Genomic DNA, 23,677 nt, shown 5'->3' on the forward strand with positions numbered 1-23,677 from the left:
AAACAAGGTAGATATGCAGGATTTCATATCACAAAATCACAAGTCGAACACTTCCCAAGTGTCTAGGACTGTGTGATGTATTATTATTATTATTATTATTATTATTATTATTATTATTATTTTATTGTGTCACAGCAAACAAGGTAGATATGCAGGATTTCATATCACAAAATCACAAGTCGAACACTTCCCAAGTGTTTAGGACTGTGTGATGTATTATTATTATTATTATTATTTTATTGTGTCACAGCAAACAAGGTAGATATGCAGGATTTCATATCACAAAATCACAAGTCGAACACTTCCCAAGTGTCTAGGACTGTGTGATGTATTATTATTATTATTATTATTATTATTATTATTATTATTATTATTATTATTAGATACACAACAAGATGAGTCCACAGCAAACAAGATCACTCTGTTGGCTATTATTATTATTATTAGTAGTAGTAGTAGTAGTAGTAGTATTAGATGCACAACAAGATGAGTCCACAGCAAACAAGATCACTCTGTTGGCTATTATTATTATTATTATTATTAGTAGTAGTAGTAGTAGTAGTATTAGATGCACAACAAGATGAGTCCACAGCAAACAAGATCACTCTGCTGGATATTATTATTATTAGTAGTAGAATTTATACCCCACTTTATCTCTCCCGAAGGAAATTCCAAGCGGGTTACATTTTTATGAATGCATCAAAAGTGTATAACGAAGGGACATACAGTGCTCATGCACACTTTGGGATCTGAATGCATAGTACGAGTATAACGAAGGGATACACTGCGCTCCTGCGCTCCTTGGCATCTGAATGCATAAAAAGTATAACAAAGGGATTGTAATGAAGTATGAATTTTTGATTTACAGATGTTATATTTAATTGTGAGTTTGTGTTTTAAAGGGTCAGTATTTCAGTTATTACATCTCTGCACTCAGAGGTTGGTTGCCATGGAGAAGTGGGCAGAGCCAACTGCCGTTTTGGTGAAGAAGTGCAGAGTTTAAAAAAAAAAGTAGTTAGTCTGTGCTCTGACAAGGCACAGGGAAGACTGATTCTGGGTTGAAAGGATCAGGGAGGCTCAATTGCTTATTTTTGAGTCAATTTAAAATAAGTTTGGTGACTTATTTAATGCAGTCTATGTCCTGATAAGGAATGGAGAATTTGTGATTGTATATCACAGGGTGACTGCGGTTTAAAAGCAGTAGAGAAAGAAGTCACATTTTAGGAAGTTTGAATCACCTCATTCTAATATTGCAACTGTTAACTAAAGTGCCTCTAAGGAGAAACGTTAATGTAACCATTAAGCTCTGTGCCTGAATAAACTTGTTGTTGTTCCTCAAACATCTAGGCCTCTGTCACATATATTATAAACTGAGTTGTGTTACCATCAAAGTGAAGAAGAAAGAAAACAAAATTTAAAAGGTCTCCTCTCTAGTTCTTTGAAAGAGTATAACAAAGGGATACACAGTACTCATACGCTCATTCCTTGGTGCCTGAATGCACAAAAAGACCACAACGAAGGAAGAGACGGTGCTCACCTTGCCATCTTCGGTGTAGACGTTCTCGTGGAAGCCCTTCACGATCGTCCGGTCGATGAAGAGGCTGCGCATCACCACAATGACCTTTAGCACTTTGCCTAAGGTCACCTGCCCATAAAAGAACAAGACAGGTGAAGTTTCTGCATACAACGAGAAAGCTTAATATAACAACACTAAACACACAACTACAAACCTCACACTCATTGCATGTTCATTATTATCACTTACTATTATCCTGCTTCCTTTCAATAGCACTATACAACCCCACTTCTACTTTGAATGTCATTCCTCTAAATCCAAAGTTTGAGGGGGGAAAGAGAAAAAATAAAGTCTAAGTTTTCTTGACGTTGGTCAAAGACTTCTCCTTGATCAGTTTGTCCGTCTTGATCTTGGCATTATTACTATTATTATTATTTTATTATGACACAGCAAACAAGATAGACATGCTGGATTTCGTATCACAAAATCACAAGCCGAACACTTCCCAAGTGTCTAGGACTGTGTGACGTATTTTCGGATGATGCGTGCAGATCCCAGTAGGGTGGCCTTTTGCAGTTGGCAGATCGTGATCTTGTCAATGTCTCATGTTTCCAAATGCCAGCTGAGATCTCTTGGCACGGCACCCAGTGTGCCCATCACCACCGGGACCACCTGCACTGGTTTCTGCCAGAGTCTTTGCAGTTCAGTCTTGAGGTCCTGAGGGCAGCTGAGTTTTTCCTGTTGTTTTTCGTCAATGCGACTGTCACCTGGGATGGCAACATCAATGATCCAAACCTTTTTCTTTTCCACAACTGTGATGTCTGGTGTGTTGTGTTCTGGAACTTTGTCAGTCTGGATTCGGAAGTCCCACAGTATCTTTGCGTGCTCATTTTCCAAGACTTTTGCAGGTTTGTGATCCCACCAGTTCTTTGCTGCTGGGAGGTGGGACTTGAGCCATAAGTTCCAATGAATCCAACTCCCTGGCTGTCATATTATTATTATTATTATTATTATTATTATTATTATTATTATTATTACTATCATTATTATCACCATCATCATCTTTTTCTTCTGAGGCACAACCCTCACCATCTATGATCCAACTCCCTCACTGTCATATTATTATTATTATTATTACTATCATCATCTTCTTCTTCTTCTTCTGAGGCACAACCCTCACGATCTACGATCCAACTCTCTCGATTTCATATTATTACTATTACCACCACCACCAGGACCATCATAATCGTCTTTTGCTTCTGAGGCACAACCCTCACCATCTATGATCCAACTCCCTGGCTGTCATATTATTATTATTATTATTATTATTATTATTATTATTATTACTATCATCATCTTCTTCTTCTTCTGAGGCACAACCCTCACCATCTACGATCCAACTCTCTCGCTTTCATATTATTACTATTACCACCACCACCAGGACCATCATAATCGTCTTTTGCTTCTGAGGCACAGCCCTCACCATCTATGATCCAACTCCTTCCATCAAGGGTTTGACAGACACACAGCGCTTGGCTTTTAAAAATATTTCGCCTGCAGGATATGTGCCAACTCGACCTTGATGCAGAATTTTTTTTCCGGATTCAAATCAATACCTGGACAAGGTCACTCTAAAATGCAATTAATATGAATGGGGCAGGAGGGGCTCTTGGAGCGCCAAATGGAAGGGCTCCCAGGTAGGACGTGAAGGCGGCCCCCGTCTCCTCCCGCACAAAACCCGGCTTGTTTTTGAAACACCGCAAAGTGTTGGCAAGCAGAGCCCCTGGCTGTTTCCAAAAGGACAAAAATGTGAAGATAGGAAGGAACAAAAAAAAAAGCATCGTCCTTAAATCTTTCCTTGACAAAAGATTGAATAATGATGCTGCAAAAATCCCCCAAGAACGCCTGGATTGAAAGAATACGTCCTGGGTTTTTTTCGCCTCTTCTTCTTCCCCCAATAATTAGCCATTCTACCTGAATTAATGAGATCCAATTGTCAAACACCGAGGATACCTGAAGGGGGAAGACGTGCAAGATCCGTTTTGAATTCCTCGACGCCCGCATGAAATTTTTAAGAGCCGGGATCAAAAATTTAGGAAGCGGTCCGGCATAAAGCCTAGGAAAGGAGTCTCATTCTTTTTTTTCGAGTCAGACTCCATTTCTTCTCATCCGTCTGATCACAAGTGAAGGAGGATTGGCCCCTGTCCTAAACTTTAGACCTAGGGTTGACTTAAGTCTACCTGGTCTTTGGAGGTCTCTTTGCTTATCTATGGTCTTATGAGATCGTCTAGATGGTCTTTGAGAGTCCCTTTCCTTATCTATGGTCTTATGATGGCCTTATGAGATCGTCTAGATGGCTTTTGGAGGTCACTTTCCTTACCGATGGTCCTATGAGACTGTCTAGATGGCCTTTGGGCCCCCCTTTCCTTACCTATGGTCCTATGAGACCGTCTAGATGGCCTTTGGGGTCCCCTTTCCTTACTTATGGCCTTATGAACCCATCTAATAGTCTTTGAGGGTCCCTTTCCTTATCTGTGCTGTTATGAGATCATCTAGATTAGTCTTGGAGGTCTCTTTTCTTACCGATGGTCTTATGAGATCGTCTAGATGGTCTTTGGGGGACTCTTTGCTTACCTATGGTCTTATGAGACCATCTAGATGGTCTTTGGAGGTCTCTTTGCTTACCGATGATCTTATGAGATCGTCTAGATCAGGGGTCCCCAAACTAAGGCCCTCCAAGAAGAGGGAGGAGGAGGAGGAAATCGAGGAGAAGGAAGAGAAGAAGGTGAAGAAAGAAAGAGAAGAAGAAGGAGGAGGAGGAAGAGGAGGAGGAGAAAAATAATATCCTCCAAGTTGCCCTCTTATGTTTGTTGCTGAGTTTGGGATGAAGTGGCTGTTGCCGAAAGCCAGACAATCTCTCTGTTCTTCTAGAGGTAGATGAGCCCTTGCGTTGTTCCTCCGTGAAACGCCACAATCGGGACGCAACTCCAGGCGATGTTTTCGCATTCGGCCTCAGAAAGATGCTGACAAGACGGAAGAGGCAGAAAAGCAAATCCCCAAGATCCAGATCGAAGCCGAAGGAGGGATGAAAAACACGTTTCCTGTCATCCCCGTCTCTTCATCGAGGCTCTTGTTTCCGAATAGTGTGCGTTTCTTGCGACGACACAAACGAAGGTGGGTCGGCCCTCATTCGCCCGAGGAGACGCGATGCGCAAAGGGCTCCTTGATGGAATCGTTCATTTCATTCCTTTATGAAGTCATTCCTACTCTGACCTATATCCAAAAATATAGGTCGGATCCAGAGATGTGGGATTTCTCTCCAAAGATCAAGGTCTTCTGTCCAAAGAAGTAGGTCTTCTATCAAAAGATGTAGGTCTTCTATCCAAAGATGTAGGACCTCTATCCAAATATATAGGTTACTGTCCAAAGATATAGGTCTACTGTCCAAAGATATAGGTCTACTGTCCAAAGATATAGGTCTACCGTCCAAAGATATAGGGTTTCTATCAAAATATACAGGATTTCTATCCAAAGATATATGATCTCTATCCAAAGATATAGGTCTACCATCCAAAAATATAGGTCTACTGTCCAAAGATATAGGTCTACCGTTCAAAGATATAGGGTTTCTACCAAAATATACAGGACTTCTATCCAAAGATATACAATCTCTATCCAAAGATATAGGTCTGCCATCCAAAGATATAGGGTTTCTATCAAAATATACAGGACTTCTATCCAAAGATATAAGATTTCTATCCAAAGATATAGGTCTGCCATCCAAAGATATAGGGTTTCTATCAAAAGAAACAGGACTTCTATCCAACGATATAGGTCTACCGTCCAAACATATAGGGTTTCTATCAAAATATACTGGACTTCTATCCAAAGATATAAGATTTCTATCCAAAGATATAGGTCTACCACCCAAAGATCAAGAATTTCTACCCCAAAATATAGGACTTCTATCCAAAGATATAGGTCTACCATCCAAAGATATAGGGTTTCTATCAAAAGAAACAGGACTTCTATCCAAATATATATGATTTCTATCCAAAGATATAGGTCTACCGTCCAAGGATATAGGATTTCTATCAAAATATACAGGACTTCTATCCAAAAATATAGGTCTATCATCCAAAGATATAGGGTTTCTATCAAAAGAAACAGGACTTCTATCCAAAGATATACGATTTTTATCCAAAGATATAGGTCTATCATCCAAATATATAGGATTTCTATCAAAAGAAACAGGACTTTTTTCCAAAGATGCAATGATCTAAATGGTTTAAAATAGGCCTTTGGAAACTACAACTCCCGTGATTCCGGAGCATTGAGCCACAGACGGCATTCGCTCTCCTAATCATTATTCTCCGCCAACGGTGCGAATGCTACACTTTGCCTTCCCTTCTAATGAGGCCTATTTGTAAATAGCAAGCTAGCGATGCAATTAAGCCATTAGCGGCTAAACAAACACGTATGCTAATTAGCTTCCTGACGAGGATGTTTTGCAACGGAGAGCCTGGAATTTACCTTTCATTAATCTCACCTAATTGCGATGCCGGTGCACTTAAAAAAGTCAACACCAAACGGAGGGCTTTCAATAAATTTCCGGATATTAAGAACCGGGGTTTGGTAAATTCCTCCCAAACAACAGGAAGGCGCGTTTAATGGGAGGTTAAATGGGCGAAAAGTCACACGTGTGATATCGCCATACCTGTCCTGATCAGCGCCAAGCGCCTTTTGTTCCACAACGTTCCGCGGTGAAACAAGACAGGAAAATTACGGCCATTTTCAGGATGAAATGCAATTATTATTTTTTTTCCCCTACAAATATCCCCGTCAGGCTTGCTCTTGTCAGAAACACATCCCGAGACCGATGACAATTTTAATTTACACGTGGAATCCATTCGCTGGGAGACGACCCCGCAAGTTGGACACGGAGGTCCCGCCCGCCGTCTCTCGCACACAGCACATTAAAGTCAGATGTGCTTGATAAGCAAAGGCTTCTGAACCGACTATAATGCGGACAAAAGGAACTGAGGGCTTTCAGTGGCAACCGGGCCTTATATAGCCTTGGGATGGTGGGCGGGGTTACCGCCAAAACTTTTCTGCCTAGTGTTTCTAGAAAGTTCCAAACAGTGCACAAGAATACCCAATTGTGTTGACTCACAGATAATAATAATATTAATAATAATAATAATAATAATAATAATTTTATTCTTATATCCCGCCCATCTCCCCGAAGGGACTCGGGGCGGCTTACATGGGGCCATGCCCGGGTACGACAATACAAGTCAAATAAAAACATTAAACAAATCACCAAACAATAAAACTACAACATGATTAAAAACAGTCATAGAAAATCAATATACAAAATAATATTAAAATCACGATGTGGGTCAAAAGATCCAGGCCAAGGTGCAAAGCAAGAGACCACGAAGAAGCATGGATAGCAACACCTGACCAGTGTTGAGAAGGATAAGGCCCCAAAATGATGGATCCAGTTGACACTAAACAATCTTCTGAAAGCAAAGGCTCTGCCTACGAGAAGAAGAAGGCCTCTGTGCTTACAAGTCATAACAAAGATGGTGGGAAATGACTTTGATAAGAACCCTGTTTGCTCAACCTTATCATGGCGGAGAAGTGGAGACGGTGACATCGGAGCTCTTTGTTTTAAGAATGTATGTGTCACCTTCCAATCAACTATCTCTCCAAGATGACTTATAAATAAAATACAAAACGGAATACATGATTAAATAATAACGACAAAAGCAAAAGGCGCTGGTAAAAATACATGAAGGACGGAAGGTGTAACCAACGGAAACATATATTTTGGAGGGCAAAATATCACACTGGCGATGGTGTCACTGCCTCATTTCAAGGGGGCAATGGAAGGAATGTTCTATAATAATAGTTACTAGCTTTGCCCGGCCACATTTATCTTCTATCTTCTTCTTCTATCTATATAAAAGAGTAATGGAATCCCGGCAACGGACAAAACAACAAAACTACAGGCCCCCTAAACTCAAAATTTGACAATATAACCCCTCATCCACACCTCTAGGTTGATACAACAAAAAGAAAAGAAAAATAAAGTCCTAATTAGAGGGAGAGGAATAATTGCTGCCAGTTAGAAGGCTAAGCTCCGCCCACTTGGTCTCCTAGCAACCCACTCAGCCCAGGGGACGGGCAGAGTTAGGCCTCACTTAGGTCTCTTCCACAGATTATCTAATTTGCACTGGATTATATGGATTATATAATCCATAATATGGATTATTATTATTATTATTATTATTATCATCATCATCATTATTTTTGATAGCAATGCCATCGTAAACTTCATAGTCTACATAAAGTACAATACATTTCATAACTGGACTAATTTCTAACGTCTGAGAATAAGATCAACATTTATTGGGCAACTATGAAAATTTAGAACTAGTGAAATAAAGGCAATGGATGGTGAAGCCTTTAAAAATACACTTTTCTTACAAAGCGTTTGCCTTATTATTATTATTAATAATCATAATAATAATACATCACACAGTCCTAGACACCTGGGAAGTGTTCGACTTGTGCTTTTGTGATACGAAATCCAGCATATCTATCTTGTTTGCTGTGTCATAATAATAATAATAATAATATATCACACAGTCCTAGACACTTGGTAAATGTTTGACTTGTGCTTTTGTGATACGAAATCCAGCATATCTATCTTGTTTGCTGTGTCATAACAATAATAATAATAATAATAATACATCACACAGTCCTAGACACTTGGGCAGTGTTCGACTTGTGCTTTTGTGATACAAAATCCAGCATATCTTTCTTGTTTGCTGTGTCATAATATAATAATAATAATAATAATAATAACAGTCCTAGACACTTGGGAAGTGTTCGACTTGTGCTTTTGTGATACGAAATCCAGCATATCTATCTGGTTTGCTGTGTCATAATAATAATAATAATAATTATTATTATTATTATTATCATCATTATCATCATCATCATCATCATCATGTTTTTTTCTACCCAAAAAAGAGTGTCTCACAATAAAACCAATGCAATACAATTTTAAACCTAAAAATATACGAATATTTTCCGCAGGGGGATGCCAAATTAATAAATCAATAGGGCCGGGTTGGGATTAAACTGCAGTCCAAAACTAGGATTAAAGCCAGTGGAGTTGGAGAAAAAAAGGGCCTTCCATTATTTATATGCCGTGTAAATCTAGCCTAATGAGACACAATTACTGCGTATAAATCTGGAAATAACAGAGGAAGCGGAGTGTCGAGAGGAAACCTGCTCCACAAACAAGGGCAACCTGGCAACTGTTCAGAACCAACCCGAGCCCTTTGGAATTGGTCTTGTTTTGCTTGCCTGCCTTCCCTCGGCAGTTACAACTGGATGTGAATGCAGACTGAAGGCGAAAACAGAGGCTGAAGCCAGCGTGTCTGTTGTTCAGGCAGTTTGGAATTTCAAATAGATATCATCGCTGTGCCCGGCCACGTGTTGCTGTGGAGTCGTCCTAAGTGGGTTTTTGTTTGTGGAGGCAAGTATGAATGTTGTCATTAGTCACCTTGATTAGGACTGAATGGGCTTGCAGCTTCAAAGCCTGGCTGCTTCCTCCCTGGGGGAATCCTTTGTTGGGAGGTGTTAGCTGGCCCTGGTTGTTTCCTGTCTGGGATACCTTTATTTTCAGAGTGTTGTTCTTTATTTATTGTCCAGATTGCAGTTTTTTTAAATGGTGGTTGCCAGGTTTTGTTCATTTGGATCATTCCCAGGAACGTAATAATAATAATAATAATAATAATAATAATAATAATAATAATCCTCTCCACCAAGACCTATGGACTGAAGCGCACTCAGTGGAATAATGCAAATGAAAGCAAGGAAGTCTTAGGGCAAACACAGTGCTTAGTCTCTGATAAATTCCCAAATCAAATAGCAGTCTTACTTCAGACAAAGAAACCGCAATAAATCCTTAGGAGCAGTTTCCCAGATGCAGGCACAAGGGGAGCGAAGGCTAAGGCATTAGAGTCAGTTTGTTACCAGCAAGACCTGGCTGCACCTGCTTCTGATTTATAGCCGAGTCCCCTCACAGCTGCTAGGGCAGTTCCCAATTATGCAGATGCATTTCTGGCAGCTATTCTAGCTCTGTTTCCTTTCGCCTCTCCTGAAATGTGGGTACTTGCAAAATCTCCTCCTCTGATTCATGAACACTTTCCTGCTCCCCTTCCTCTTCTGAAGAAGAGGAATCCCTAACAACAACAATAATTAATAATAATAATAATAATAATAATAATAGCTATTTTCTCTTCCTGTTGTTTTGTTTCTCTATGGCTCGTATTTCTTCCCGTTGGAAGAACCAGTTGCTGAAAGGACAACAAAGATGGAGCCATGCCGATTCCCCAACGTTCTCTGAGAACAGCCACTACTATTATTATAATTACTATTTCTGCTGAAGGTGGTTTCACATACTTATATATTAACCTACCAGCAACATTGCCGAAGTCCCATTCGGCCGGGAGAGGTGGATGGACATTTCGGGAAACATTCGATCAATGCGGCTGATCACGTCATCAACGTACCTACGAAAGGAAGGCAGCCGTTACAACCAAAGAAAAAAGAAGATCGAACAAGCAGGAAAAGAAGGAGGAGACGAAGAAAGATGAGAAGAGGAGGAAGGAGAAGAAGAAAGAAGAAGAAAGAGGAGGAGAAGAAAGAAGAGGAAGATGAGGGGAAAGAAGGAGAAGAGGGAGAAGAATATTATATTATCTATATATATATAAAAGGGTAATGAAATTTCGGCCTAGGACAAAACAACAAAACGACACATCCCAGAAACACTAAACTTGGCAGCACAACCCCTCATCCATGCCTCTACGCTCATACAACAAAAAGAAAAGAAATGTAAAGTCCTAATTAGAGGGAGAGGAATAATTGTTTTCATCCAATTGCTGCCAGTTAGAAGGCTAAGCTCAGCCCACTTAGTCTGCTGTCAATTAGAAGGCTAAGCTCCACCCACTTGGTCTCTTAGCAACCCACTCAGCCCAGGGCCACTTCAATCAGGCCTCTTCCACATTGCCTATAAAATACAGATTATCTGATTTCAACTGGATTATATGGCAGTGTAGACTCAAGATGAGCCCCAACCCCCAAAATCAGACACGACTGGACTCAGGGGAAAACCTTTACCCTTGACCTTAACTACCACCAATTCCTCAATACTTTATTTCCCATACCACCAGACTTCGCCACAGCAACGCGTGGACGGGCACAGCTAGTTACACATATAAGGCAAACATTCAATGCCTTAACACAGAACAAAGACAGAGACAAACGCAGGCTCCAAGCTAGCCTCGAACTCATGACCTCTTGGTCAGAGTGATTTGTTGCAGCTGGCTGCTCACCAGCCTGCGCCACAGCCCGGGAATAAAAAACATGGGAAACAGCGAGGCCTCCTGGGGATCCTGCTCTGAGTATAATCCTCCAGGAATGCATGCACATATCCCCATTGACTTCCTTACTCGCCGGACTTAATTTCAGTGTTCATTTGAAGGGCTGAGCAGTTTATCCTGCTATCATCACACTCTTATTAATAATAAAACTCTCAGGACGGCAGGCAGGCAGCCAGCTCCACTCCTCCGGAAACCTAAGGGACCCGAGATTAGTCCTGACGACCGTGACGACCGTGACACTCACCGCTTAAAAGTTTTAATTTTGCTATTTTAAAAAAACAACCGACTAGAAACACACAACGCCTTCCCACGCGTCGGCGTTTTTTTAAATGACGAGGAGAGCACCTTCAGAAGGTGAAGGAGGGCTTCCAGGAGCCCGAGGCGAGGTGAGATTTTCGAAATGCCGAACGCGCCAATTAATTGGCACCGGAATGGGAAAGAACGGAGGAAATGAGCCATTTCGGAAGACGGTAACCTCGGCACTCTCGCGTCCCAAAAAAAGGCGGCAGAAAACTCGACACTGGATGGGAAGGCGCGTTTCAGTTCCACGCCGGACAGATGGCTTCCTTCTCCAGCCTGACCTTTCCCCAACGCTGGATCCTGTCCAGCAACGCGAGTGTTACGGCGTTATGTTTAGCGGCTCCGCCCACGCCGCAATCGCATTTCTCCCACGCACTGTGTACGAGGCATGCTGTTCATTTCTCTATTTCGTACACAAAGAATTGAAGGAGAGAAAAAAAACAACTATTCTGGAAAGGAAAGAATGGTGTGGAGGACCCTCTGGCCTCACCTGACCTGACACTCGGTTTGGTTTTAAAAAAAGACATCTTGGATTGTTTGAGTGGAAAGCAATGGATAAAAAGAGAAGTGCAATCTGGAAGAGTGTGGCTTGGAATACAACCATGAAACTTGGCGCACACCCCAAAATCCAGTCGAGCCATTTTATATAAAACTAGCTGTGCCCGGCCACGCATTGCTGTGGCGTATGGGAATCCTTTGTTGGCCAGGTGGAATAGCAGCGAATAGCCTTGCAGCCTCAAAGCCTGGCCGTTTTCTTCTTATAGGAATCTTTGTTTGGCGAGTTAGTATGCAATAGAATAAGCTTTCTGCTTGGAAGGCTGGGTACTTGCGTTCTAGGGGAATGGTTTTTTGGGCTGCTTAGAATTGCAATGAATAGCCTCGCTGCTTCAAAGCCTGGCTGCTTGCTACCTAGGGGACTCTTTAGTTGGCCAGCTTCAATAGTACAGAGTAGTATTACTGCTTCAAAGCCTGGCCACCTTCTACCAAGGTTAATCCTTTGTTGGTCTGGTTAAATTGCTTAGAAATGGAGATGAGCACCAACCCCCAGAGTCGGTCACGACTGGACTTAACGTCAGGGGAAAACCTTTACCTTTAAAATTAGTTAAATTAGCCTCTCCGCATAAAGCGGTACCTAAATTTCCTACTTGACAGATGCAACTGTCTTTCGGGTTGCTTAAGCCAACAACAAGCTAGGCTATTTAATGGCCGGGCGCTCCATCTGACCCAGGCTTTGAACTCATGGTCAGTAGTGAATTGTTGCAGCTGGCTACTAACCATCTGCGCCACAGCCCGGTTGCTCACCAGCATGCACGTAAAAGCAGGAGCCTTGCAGGATGTGAAAGCGGATCTAATTGCATCCAAGTTAATAATGCACGGGATGAGTAATTAATAGCGTTTTATGAGGGGTCCGATTAGAGTGACAAATGAGACAACCCCTGAAAAGCATGTGCCGCTAATTGAACTGCTCACAACGACAACGACAACGACAGCAGGGCAATATCCTCAGGAGGGAAAACAGGAAGGCTGGGCGGAGGCGGAGGAGGAGGAGGAGGAGGAGGAGGAAGGCCGCCTTTTGTCAAGGCTTTCATCCATCAAGTGCGCTTCCTGGCTTCGCTTCAAGATCTTCTTTAGCGCTGGCAGCTGGAACATGTCGGGCATATTGCGACGACTACTACTACTACGGCGCTATTACGAACCACAGTAAATGGTAAAGAATGAACCCTGAAATACTCACTCTCCTGCAAGGGAGGAGGATAAAACTGTTGGCGTCAACACGAAGCCTAATGACTGAGCTGCTAGGCTATGCTTGCAATACCAGATGTAGTAGATTCACGGCACTTTAATTTTTACACAAAACTAAAAGGAAAAGGGAAATCTTGTTTCCAGATTCATTGAACGGTTGTGTTGTTAAAGGGCGAAGTATGGAACCCTGCGCAGATGAAGAAGCCTTAGCACTGGACGGTTGTGTTGTTAAAGTGCCAAGTATGGAACCCTGTACAGACGGGGAAGTCTTAGCATTGAACGGTTGTGTTGTTAAAGTGCGAAGTATGGAACCCTGCGCAGACGGAGAAGCCTTAGCATTGAACGGTTGTGTTGTTAAAGTGCGAAGTGTGGAACCCTGCGCAGACGGAGAAGCCTTAGCATTGAACGGTTGTGTTGTTAAAGCGCGAAGTGTGGAACCCTGCGCAGACGGAGAAGCCTTAGCATTGAACGGTTGTGTTGTTAAAGAGCGAAGTATGGAACCCTGTACAGACGAGGAAGTCTTAGCATTGAATGGTTGTGTTGTTAAAGCGCGAAGTGTGGAACCCTGCGCAGACGGAGAAGCCTTAGCATTGAACGGTTGTGTTGTTAAAGTGCGAAGTATGGAACCCTGCGCAGACGGAGAAGCCTTAGCATTGAACGGTTGTGTTGTTAAAGGGCGAAGTATGGAACCCTGCGCAGATGGGGAAGCCTTAGCATTGAACGGTTGTGTTGTTAAAGTGCAAAGTATGGAACCCTGCGCAGACGGAGAAGCCTTAGCATTGAACAGTTGTGTTGTTAATGTGAGAAGTATGGAACCCTGCGCAGACGGTTGGCCAGTGCGACTTAAGCAACGTGCAGTCACTGAAATCTTGACGGCAGAAGGTGTCACTCCAAAGGAGATTAATCAGAGAACGCAAGCTGTTTATGAGGATTGTGTTGATGTGAGTCCTGTGCGTTGTTGGGCGAGTGAGTTTAAAGATGTTGAGGTGGGAACATCTGACTTGTGTGATAAACAAAGAGTTGGACGTCCTGTGACAGCAAACACCAAGTTTCACAAGCCAAAGGTTGACAGATTGATTCAGGACGATTGACGTATCACTCGGAGAGAAATTTCAAGCATCATCGGCATTTCACAAGAATGTGAAATGGGCGGGATATAAATGCTGGACATAAATAAATAAATAAGAGTGCCTCCATCTTTTTCTGGCTCGCTTGAGTCTCACACAAAACGCGGGAGGTAGGGCTCAGCACAAGAGCTCCGCGATGGAGAAACAGCCGCCGGGGGAGTTGACACAGACCGACAGGCTCCATCCAACCTGCTGAGTCAGGGCTTTGCCGGCACTTTGCCTTTCCGCTCCTGAAACCGTACCTGAGGACACGGAGGCAAGCGATACACGCACAGGCATACATCATGGTTCGCTTATAGCCGCTAATGGGCTATGGATTCGGAAGGCCCAGAGGATGCAAACGGGGCACCTGGGCCAAGGCTCGGGCCACAGAAACTCAGAGGCAAAGTCATAGAATCAAAGAATAGTAGAGTTGGGTGATGTCAGAGTAATTCGCAGCGTAGCAGCAGTTGTATGTTGTCAATGGAGCGCAGAAACGAAGAGACGTCAGAAACGATGTTAAAAATATATACAGTAGAGTCTCACTTATCCAAGCTAAATGGGCCGGCCGGAGCTTGGATAAGCGAATATCTTGGATAATAAGGAGGGATTAAGGAAAAGCCTATTAAACATCAAATTAGGTTATGATTTTACAAATTAAGCACCAAAACATGATGTTAGACAACACATTTGACAGAAAAAGTAGTTCAATACGCAGTAATGTTATGTTGTAATTACTGTATTTATGAATTTAGCACCAAAATATCACGATATATTGGAAACATTGACTACAAAAATGGCTTGGATAATCCAGAAGCTTGGATAAGTGAGGCTTGGATAAGTGAGACTCTACTGTACAAAGTTTTACTATACAAGACAAACATAATTGCAGACGAACACAGGCTTGGCTTTCACTCTAGGCAGACACCAACTCAGAACAGAGCAAGATCTCAACTGACACAATCAGTAATGTACAAACACACTTGAGTCTGGATACTCCTCAGGTTCCAGCCACACATCAAGGTCAACACAGCTTCTCAGTCATTAACTCTTTACAGACTATAGCATACTCTGGATGATGCAACCTGTATGCAATACATGCCAGACACAAATTTCATTTAAACACTACCAATACACAAAGCCCACATTAACAGAAGAGACCTCATGGGCCATCCAGTCCAACCCCCCGCCAAGTAGCAGGAAATCACGTTCAAAGCACCCCCGACAGATGGCCATCCAGCCTCTGCTTAAAAGCCTCCAAAGAAGGAGCCTCCACCCAGGAAGACCTCCCTGATGGCACGTTGCGTGGCAAAGTCAAAGCAGAACACAACACAAAAGGGTCTCCACTGACGGCTCGTTCAACACAGGGCTACCAGCTCAACCAGCAATGAGTTATTGTGCCATGTTGCCTTTCTCTAGATCAGAGCCTTCCGGTCTTTTCAACGTTGGTGACATGCTTATCAGACACGCATCCTTTTGTGACACGGCCATTCGGTTTTACTAGCAAGCCGAGGCTAAGAGTTTCATAAAATAATATAATACAATTAAATTAGTGTGTGTGTGTGTGTGTGTGTATATATATATACAGTAGAGTCTCACTTATCCAACATTCACTTATCCAACGTTCTGGATTATCCAATGCATTTTTGTAGTCAATGTTTTCAATACATCGTGATATTTTGGTGCTAAATTCGTAAATACAGTAATTACTACATAGCATTAATGTGTAATGAACTACTTTTTCTGTCTAATTTGTTGTATAACATGATGTTTTGGTGCTTAATTTGTGAAATCATAACCTATTTTGATGTTCAATAGGCTTTTTCTTCATCTCTCCTTATTATCCAACATATTTGCTTATCCAACATTCTGCCGGCCCGTTTATGTTGGATAAGCGAGACTCTACTGTATATATCTATCTATATATATAAAAGAGTGATGGCATCAGGGCAGCGGACAAAACAACAAAACTACAGGCCCCCCAACCTCGAAATTTGACAACACAACCCATCATCCACGGCTCTAGGTCGATACAAAAAAAGAAAGAAAAGAAAAATAAAGTCCTAATTAGAGGGAAAGGAATAATTGTTTTTATCCTATTGCTGCCAGTTAGAGGGCTAAGCTCCACCCACTTGGTCTCCTAGCAACCTACTCAGTCTGGGGACAGGCACAGTTAGGCCTCAGGCCTCTTCCACACTGCCTATAAGATACAGATTATCTGATTTTAACTGGATTATATGGCAGTGTAGACTCAAGGCCCTTCCACACAGCTATATCACCCATTTATAATCTTATATTATCTGCTTTGAACTGGATTATTTTGACCCCACACTGCCATATAATCCACTTCCGTGTGCAGTCGGACACAACTGGACTTAATGTCAGGAGAAAACCTTGACCCTTGACCTTAACTACCACCAATTCCTCAATACTTTATTTCCCAGACCACCAGACTTCGCCACAGCAACGCGTGGCCGGGCACAGCTAGTATATATATAAAAAAATCTAATGTGTTTTTCCCATGGAGTAAAGAACAAAACCACTGAACCAAATCACACCAAATTTGGCCACAAAAGACAAAGTCATCCCATTTATGTTTTTCAATAAAAAATTGTGAATATTGTATATTCTCAAACTTTAGAAAATAACATATACAGTAGAGTCTCACTTATGCAACACTCGCTTATCCAACGTTTTGGATTATCCAAAGCATTTTTGTAGTCAATGTTTTCAATATATCGTGATATTTTGGTGCTAAATTCATAAATACAGTAATTACTACATAGCATTACTGCGTATTGAACTACTTTTTCTGTCAAATGTGTTGTCTAACATGATGTTTTGGTGCTTAATTTGTAAAATCATAACCTAATTTGATGTTTAATAGGCTTTTCCTTAATCTCTCCTTATTATCCAACATATTCGCTTATCCAACATTCTGCCGGCCCGTTTACGTTGGATAAGTGAGACTCTACTGTATTTATTTATTTATTTATTTATTTATTTATTTATTTACAGCATTTATATTCCGCCCTTCTTTCTCACCCCGAAGGGGACTCAGGGCGGATCACATGACACATATAGGCAAACATTCAATGCCTTTTTAACATAGAACAAAGACAAGACAAACACAGGCTCCGAGCGGGCCTCGAACTCATGACCTCCTGGTCAGAGTGATTCATTGCAGCTGGTTGCAACTGGCTGCTCTCCAGCCTGCGCCACAGCCCGGGCCAACTATACTAACTATCACCTCAATACCTTATTTCCCATACCACCATACTTCGCCACAGAAACGCGTGGCCGGGCACAGCTAGTCTCTAAGAAAGTTTCCACAGTGCCAACTTACTTACACACAAATCTTTAGTGAGCATCTGTGTTTCCATACTTATGTATATAGACGATATGTGTATATACACAGACATCCAACATCCCCTATATCCCGTGTCCCGTGTCATTCTCGCAACCAACGCTGCCTCTGCGTGGATTTCCGCCCGGCTTCTTTTCCCTGCGAAGGCCCACCCCGAGTGGAAACACTCTGCAGTTATTAGATAAAAAGAGGGAATTAAACTGCGACAAGTGCTCTGCTAAAGGAGGGCAATTAAAAAGAGAAGTCACGGAGCGGAATTTGCTTTGCCAAGCTTTTTTGATTCAACCCACCCACAGGGTTTTCGTTGTAAACACACAAGCGCCCAGGGAACGCCCCGCAGTAAAATAAAATAGTAATAGAGTTATTTTTAATGCCGGTGACGGAACGCGCGCAGCCGCGCACCCCTCCCCTGGATCTTCGTTCGTTGGCGATTACAAATTCTCTTTTTTGCATGAATAAATAATTTACCACTGCCTCTTTTATTATTATTTCAAAAACTGCGCAAACGACAAAAGGGCCTGCCTCCTCATAAAGAGGTCTCGGCTTGGAATGAGGTACACGTTTACGGCGAGCATAAAATAGCACTGAATAGCCTTGCTGCTTGCAAGCCGGGCCGCTTTCTCCCTTGCGGAATCCTTGGTTGGCCAGGTCGAATAGCAATGAATAGTCTTGGTGCGGCAGGTATGAATGCTGCAATTAGCCACCTTGATTAGTATTTAATGGCCTTGCAGCTTCAAAGCCTGGCTGCTTCCTGCCTGGGGGAATCCTTTGTTGGGAAGTGTTAGCTGGCCCTAATTGTTTCCTTCCTGGGATTCCCAACTTCCCTGCTTTCAGAGTGTTGCTGTTTATTTACTGTCCCGGTTTTAGAGATTATATTGTTCTGTATTATTATATCACAGTAATTATTTCGTAATTGGACCTGGGGTTTCAATTTCTCATTCAGGAAGTTGGCATCAGGTAATTGTGATGGCTGTGGTTGTCGTTGTTGCTTCTTCAACACATAACATCAATAAGAAAGAACATAGATTATGCAACTAGTACTAATACTATGATTGTGGTTGCCATTATCGGGTTGTTGTGTGTGTTTCCGGGCTGCAAGGCCATGTTCCATAAGTATTCTCTCCTGACGTTTCGCCCACATCTATGGCAGGCATCCTCAGAAGTTTTGCAGTGTGTGTGTGTGTGTGTGTGTATATATATATATATATGATATATATATATAGATAGATATAGATATATGTAATGTTCGTTTTACTATGGAGTAAACAACAAAATCACTGAACCAAATCACACCAAATTTGGCCACAAAAGACACAGTCATCCAAAATATGTCTTTCAATAAAAAAAAACCTAGAAAAAATAGTCCAAATTACAGAGGATGAGGAAGAGCCGTACTCCCACTAACTGCCAGTTAGAAAGGTAGGCTCTGCTGCCTTTAGGCCCCACCCCCTTTGTATCCTAGCAACTCATATAATCCAGTTCTAAGCAGATAATATAAGATTATAAAATAATACAAAAATATTACTGTGATATAATAATACAGAACAATATAATCTCTAAAACCAGGACAGTAAATAAACAGCAACACTCTGAAAGCAGGGAAATTGGGAATTCCAGAAAGGAAACAATCAGGGCCAGCTAACACTTCCCAACAAAGGATTCCTCTAGGCAGGAATCTGCAAGGCCATTAAATACTAATCAAGGTGGCTAATTGCAGCATTCATACCTGCCGCTCCGAGACTATTCACTGCTATTCGACCTGGCCCACCAAGGATTCCGCAAGGTAAAAAGCGGCTAGGCTTGCAAGCAGCGAGGCTATTCAGTGCTATTCAACCTGGCCAACCAAGATTTCCTCTAGGTGGAAAACCCTCAGGCTTGGAAGCCACGAGGCTACTCCGTCCCATTCAACCTGGCCTAGTAAGGATGCTCTATGTAGAAAGCAGCCATGCTTTGAAGCTGCAAGACTATTCAGTGCAATTCAAGCTGGCCAAACAAGGATCCCCCTACAAAGGAAGGAGCCAGGCTTCAAAGTACTCACTCTTTGATTGAGTACTGAAGAAAATGGCCAGGCTTTGAGGCTGCAAGGCTATTCACTGCTATTCCACCTGGCCAACAAATGATTCCATAAGCCACAGCAACGCGTGGCCGGGCACAGCTAGTTTGTATATATACTAGCTGTGCCCGGCCACGCGTTGCTGTGGCAAAGTGGTGGTGGCATTGGTTAAAAATTGTTGTGTAATTGTTATTGGACTTTATTTGCATTTTTTATTAATTTTATTGTAAGTTATATTTTTATTTATTATATTTTATTATTTTTCTTGTATTATTTTTAGTTATTTTTTAGTTATTATAGTATTTTATTGTATTAATTTTTTAGTGTTTTTAATTATTTTTATTGGGTTGCTAGGAGACCAAGTTGGGAGGAGCTTAGCCTTCTAACTGGTAGCAATTGGATGAAAGCAATTATTCCTCTCTCTCTAATTAGGACTTTATTATTCTTTTCTTTTTGTTGTATCAACCTAGAGGCGTGGATGATGGGTTGTGTTGTCAAATTTAGAGGTTGGGGAGGCTGTAGTTTTGTTGTTTTGTGGGTCGCCGTGATGCCATCACTCTTTTATATATATAGATTGCAACTGTGAAGATTAAAGCCTCTGGATATTTCGGATGAAAACCTGAATCCGCAGTGTAGAGATACGGTCAGATGCTGCCAAGTCGGACTCTGCTGATAGGTTTTGCTGTGAAATGACTCTGCTGGATTTTTGCTTGCTTTTGGGACACTTCCTTTCCAACTTGCAGCGGTTCTTTGAAGTCGTGCTTCAGAAACTATACATCACTTCACGACCAGCATCCCACAACAAGACGGCAGGCGAGGCGCTCCTGTCTTTCCCCGACGGCGTCCGTCAGACCCGCCTGCCCGCCGCAGGGACTGCCTCTGATCGGGTCCCGTCTGCCTCGGATCCAGGAGTGTCCCTCAGGCGAGAGGCTGGCAGCTTGGCGCGGCCATGAAAGGGCCTGTGAAACCCACGGCGGCTCCCCTGCCTTCCTTCGGATCCAGCCGCTTCCTTTGTTGTGCCACTCCTGCCCTGACACTCTGTCCAAACCCATTTCGAGACGGGAAGAACAAGGAGGTTTCAAAGGCATTTTTTTCCCCGTCCCCGAAGCTGGTGCAGAGGGCTCTTCAAAGTCCAGGCTCCTTTGTTGTTCTCGCGCTTTGTTCCCGTTTCCTTCTCGTCCGGCTCTTCTCTCCGCATCTCCTGCGTCTTTCTCCCCCAATCCTTCCCTTCTCCTCCCTTGCCTTCACTTTCTTCAAAACTTGACTTCTTTGGGGCCTTCTGCTCCTGTTTCGACGGCATTGAGGCAATTCCCACCAGTTGGATTCCATGCTCAGAGCACGGATGGTTCCAATTCTCGGCTCCCTTCTTGTTTCAATCCTCGCATAGCTTTGTGTTTAGATAACAGACTGTATACAAGTAGTTGATTTGGACACTTACTTGGTGTAATGAAGTATGAATTTTTGGTTTACAGATGTTACGTTTAATTGTGTGTTTGTGTTTTAAAAGGGTAAGTATTACAGTTATTGCATCTCAGCACTCAGAGGCTGGCGCAGACCGGAGAGCAATGAGTCTCTGACCAGGAGGTCATAAGTTCGAGGCTCGCTCAGAGCTATGTTTGTTTGTCTTTGTCCTGTGTTAAAAAGGCATTGAATGTTTGCCTAATATGTGTAATGTGATCCGCCCTGAGTCCCCTTCGGGGTGAGAAGGGCGGAATATAAATGATGTAAATAAATAAATAAACAATAATAAGTAGGCGGAGCCAACTGCCGTTTTGTTGGAGAAGTGCAGAGTTTTAAAAAGGGATTCAGTCTGTGCTCTGATGAGGCACAGGGAAGACTGATCCTAGGTTGAGGGGATCAAGGAGACTCAATTGTTCATTTTTGAGTCGGTTTGAAATAAGTTTGGTGACTTATTTAATGTAGTCTGTGTCCTGGTAAGGAACAGAGAATCTGTGATCGTATATCACAGGGGTGACTGCGGTTTAAAAGCAGCAGAGGAAGAAGTTCTAACTACTTTAAGTAAAAGAAGGGACACTTTAGGGAGTTTGACTCACTTCATTCTAGTATTGTAACTGTTAATAAAAGTGCCTCTAAGGAGAAACAACATTGTAACCACTAAGCTCTGTGCCTGAATAAACTTGTTATTGTTCCTCCAACATCTAAGCCTCTGTCGCATATATTATAAACCAAGTTTCGTTACCATCTAAAGTGAATAAGAAGAAGAAAGAAAGAAAAAAGTAAAAGGTCTCCTCTCTGAGTCTTTGGTGGTTGTATCTTCACACTTGGCCTCGGTTAATGTCTCTTAAGGCTACGGAAACCTTGGAAGAGCCAACGCCGCTTGCAATGGGGACATTTGATCAGCTTTGATCAAAACGAATGTAGGGTTGTTGTGTTTTCCGGGCTGTCTGGCCATGTTCCAGAAGTATTCTCTCCTGACATTTCTCCCACATCTATGGCAGGCATCCTCAGAGGTTGTGAGGTGTAACGTCAGGTGTCCTGTTAAACCATAGGAGCCAGCGGGGGCTCCTATGTTACTGTAGGTAACTGAGTAATATTTCAATTTAAAAAAAACAATATGGGTAAGTATCTCTCTGCCTTGGGGAGGTCCAAAGGGCTACTTCAAGAGGTGAAATCCCACCAATGGACCTGCAGTATCTGCTATCTCTGGAATATGCGACATGACTGGTATATCAGCAAACCTGGAAGCAACGGCAGGAACAAGAGAAAGCCCCTCGCTTTGCCTTAATATTATGAGGGTTGAATGAAAAGTAATGCCTCCACCTTCGTAACTCAACAGATGACAATGCTGGTATGTAGCGGGTACTGACTTGTTCCCTAGACTCTCGTTTACAGTTAGTTCTCTTTGGCGAGAAGCCTTAGCATTGAACGGTTGTGTTGTTAAAGTGCAAAGTATGGAACCCTGCACAGACGGTCGGTCCATGCGACTTGAGCAACGTGCAGTCACTGAATTCTTGAGAGCAGAAGGTGTCGCCCCAAAGGAAATTCCTCAGAGAATACAAGCTGTTTATGGGGATTGTGTTGATGTCAGTCCTGTGCGTCGTTGGGCGAGTAAGTTTAAAGATGTCGAGGTGGGAACAACTGACTTGCGTGACAAACAGAGTTGGACGTCCTGCGATGTCAACCACCGAGTTTCACAAGCAAAATGTTGACAGATTGATTCAGGACGATCGTTGTATCACTCAGACAGAAATTTCAAGTACAGTAGAGTCTCACTTATCCAACCTAAACGGGCCAGCAGAACGTTGGATAAGCAAATATGTTGGATAATGAGGAGGCATTAAGGAAAAGCCTATTAAACATTAAATTAATTTATGATTTTACAAATTAAGCACCAAAACATCATGTAATACAACAAATTTGACAAAAAAGTAGTTCAATACACAGTAATGCTACGTAGTAATTACTGTATTTACGAATTTAGTACCAAAATATCACAATGTATTGAAAACATTGACTACAGAAATGCGTTGGATAATCCAGAACGTTGGATAAGCGAGTGTTGGATAAGTGAGACTCTACTGTATCATCGACATTCACAAGAACGTGTGGGTCACATTATCACTTTGCTTAGCAATGGGTCCTGTGAGACGCCGGTTGCGGAAACAGAGTGTCGACTTCTTCCGTGACGGCTTCAGAAAACTTGTTCATCGTTGGCAGAAACGTATCCAATTGTCTGGTGATGATGTGGAAAAGCGAATAGTGGCCGTGAAAGAGCACATTCTGAGGATTATTTTTGCGTTTGATTTATTTAAATACGAAGGTGGAGGCATTGCTTTTCATTCATATCTCGGAAGACCGTATGCAGATGACTTGTTATCTTCCGTGGCTTCCGGTTTTGACACTTGCTAATTTAGTCGCTTGGAAAAGTAATACTGAAGGAGGAAGTGGGGCGGTAAAGCCAGCCTGAGTGAGGGATCTTGGGCGAGTCCTTCATGCCGCATAAGTTATTGGAAAATGATCTCTTCCTTATTAATGCAATTCCCATCATGTACAAAAAGGTATCTCCATGTTTGAGGGCGCAGGCACTGTTTTAATCTTTAATTATATTAACTCTTCTAGGGAGAGGCACAAACCGAGGTCCGTGGATTATTCCTTTATTGCATATCA

At 42.3% G+C, this 23,677-nt stretch overlaps 1 protein-coding gene across 2 annotated transcripts in view; it reads right to left on the reverse strand.

The window, feature by feature from the left end:
• The window catches only part of med27 (mediator complex subunit 27), a 92,177-nt gene that overhangs the window by 19,689 nt on the left and 48,811 nt on the right, over window positions 1-23,677 (reverse strand). For both annotated transcript variants that reach the window (XR_010000092.1, XM_062959178.1), the window contains exons 4-5: window positions 10,017-10,110; window positions 1,538-1,645 (exon numbers count right to left, since the gene is read on the reverse strand). Coding sequence is in view for 1 of the 2 variants with exons in the window: in XM_062959178.1 (XP_062815248.1) it covers window positions 1,538-1,645; window positions 10,017-10,110 (202 nt within the window). In the remaining variant the exon portion in view is untranslated. The remainder of the gene's footprint in view (window positions 1-1,537; window positions 1,646-10,016; window positions 10,111-23,677) is intronic.

Source organism: Anolis carolinensis, unplaced genomic scaffold, assembly GCF_035594765.1.
Source record: "Anolis carolinensis isolate JA03-04 unplaced genomic scaffold, rAnoCar3.1.pri scaffold_7, whole genome shotgun sequence".
Taxonomy (NCBI): domain Eukaryota; kingdom Metazoa; phylum Chordata; class Lepidosauria; order Squamata; family Dactyloidae; genus Anolis; species Anolis carolinensis.